The 1023-nt window shown below is 66.5% G+C and overlaps 1 protein-coding gene across 1 annotated transcript; it reads left to right on the forward strand.

The window, feature by feature from the left end:
- Positions 1–6: 6 nt before the first annotated feature.
- Positions 7–1017, forward strand: DAZAP2 (DAZ associated protein 2; the record flags this gene model as incomplete). Its single annotated transcript, XM_009641056.2, has 2 exons — positions 7–186; positions 872–1017. Coding segments are annotated over 2 exons (309 nt in total), but the record flags the coding sequence as incomplete, so codon positions are not given.
- Between the last annotated feature and the right edge of the window lie 6 nt (positions 1018–1023).

Here is a 1023-nt window from a genome sequence, read left to right on the forward strand (position 1 = left end):
GCGTCCCCGGGCGCTTCCGTCTCCCTGCCCGTGGCCCAGTCTGTGGCCGTGGGGCCGATCGGCTCGTCGGTCCCCATGGCCTATTACCCCGTGGGGCCGGTTTATCCTCCGGGCTCGACGGTCCTCGTTGAAGGTGGCTTTGATGCTGGAGCAAGGTTTGGGGCTGGAGGAACCCCCAGCATCCCTGTAAGTATCAGTGCACCCTCCAAACCCGACCTGCTTCCGCGCTAGAGGCCCGCGGGCGGTCGTGGGGGGAGGCGGTTGCTGAGAAAAGCGCGTTCCTTACCCGGTCCGTCGTTCGGGAGAAGAGTGGGCTCCTGCTTTCGTGCCGAGGTTTGCCATCTCTGGCCAGCCTGCGGCTCTGGAGCCACGCAGGAGGTTCTGGCTCATAGCAGAACCATGGCGTGGCCAGCGCTAGCCGCGCTTTGGCCCGGTGGGGGCCATGCTGTAATGCGCTTTGGGGAGGGGCAAGTTAGGGGGGCTGCTTGGCCACCTGACTTTCCCTGGCCCCGTGCGCAGACTTGGCCTCTTCCCATGCTACGGTGGAGCTGGGGGAGGCTCCTGCTTGCCCGGGCTTTCCAGCTGTGGCTCGTGGCCACGTGGAGGTCGCGGTCCCCAGCTCGCCGGCTCCTCTGCGTGGGCAAAAAGCCCGGCTCAGCCGCATGGGCTCTGAAAAGAGAGGGCAGGGACGAGGAACCGAGCGTTCCCCATCAGCTCCGGGACTCTCGCTCGATCTTTGCTGGGTAGCAAGCGGCGTGGCCATCGGTTGGGAGGGTTCTGGGTCCCTGCCACCCCTGGTGGCTTTGTGCCAGCTCCCGTGGTGGCACCGACCTCAGCTCCCCTCCCACCTCTCCTCTTCTCTGCCTTCCAGCCCCCCCCTCCCGGCTGTCCCCCCAACGCCGCCCAGCTGGCCGTCATGCAGGGAGCCAACGTCTTGGTGACGCAACGGAAGGGAAACTTCTTCCTGGGAGGCTCAGACGGCGGCTACACTATCTGGTGAAGGAGGAGGAGGCGGGGAGGGGG

The sequence above is a fragment of the Egretta garzetta genome, unplaced genomic scaffold, assembly GCF_000687185.1.
Source record: "Egretta garzetta isolate BGI_Z169 unplaced genomic scaffold, ASM68718v1 scaffold1846, whole genome shotgun sequence".
NCBI lineage: Eukaryota > Metazoa > Chordata > Aves > Pelecaniformes > Ardeidae > Egretta > Egretta garzetta.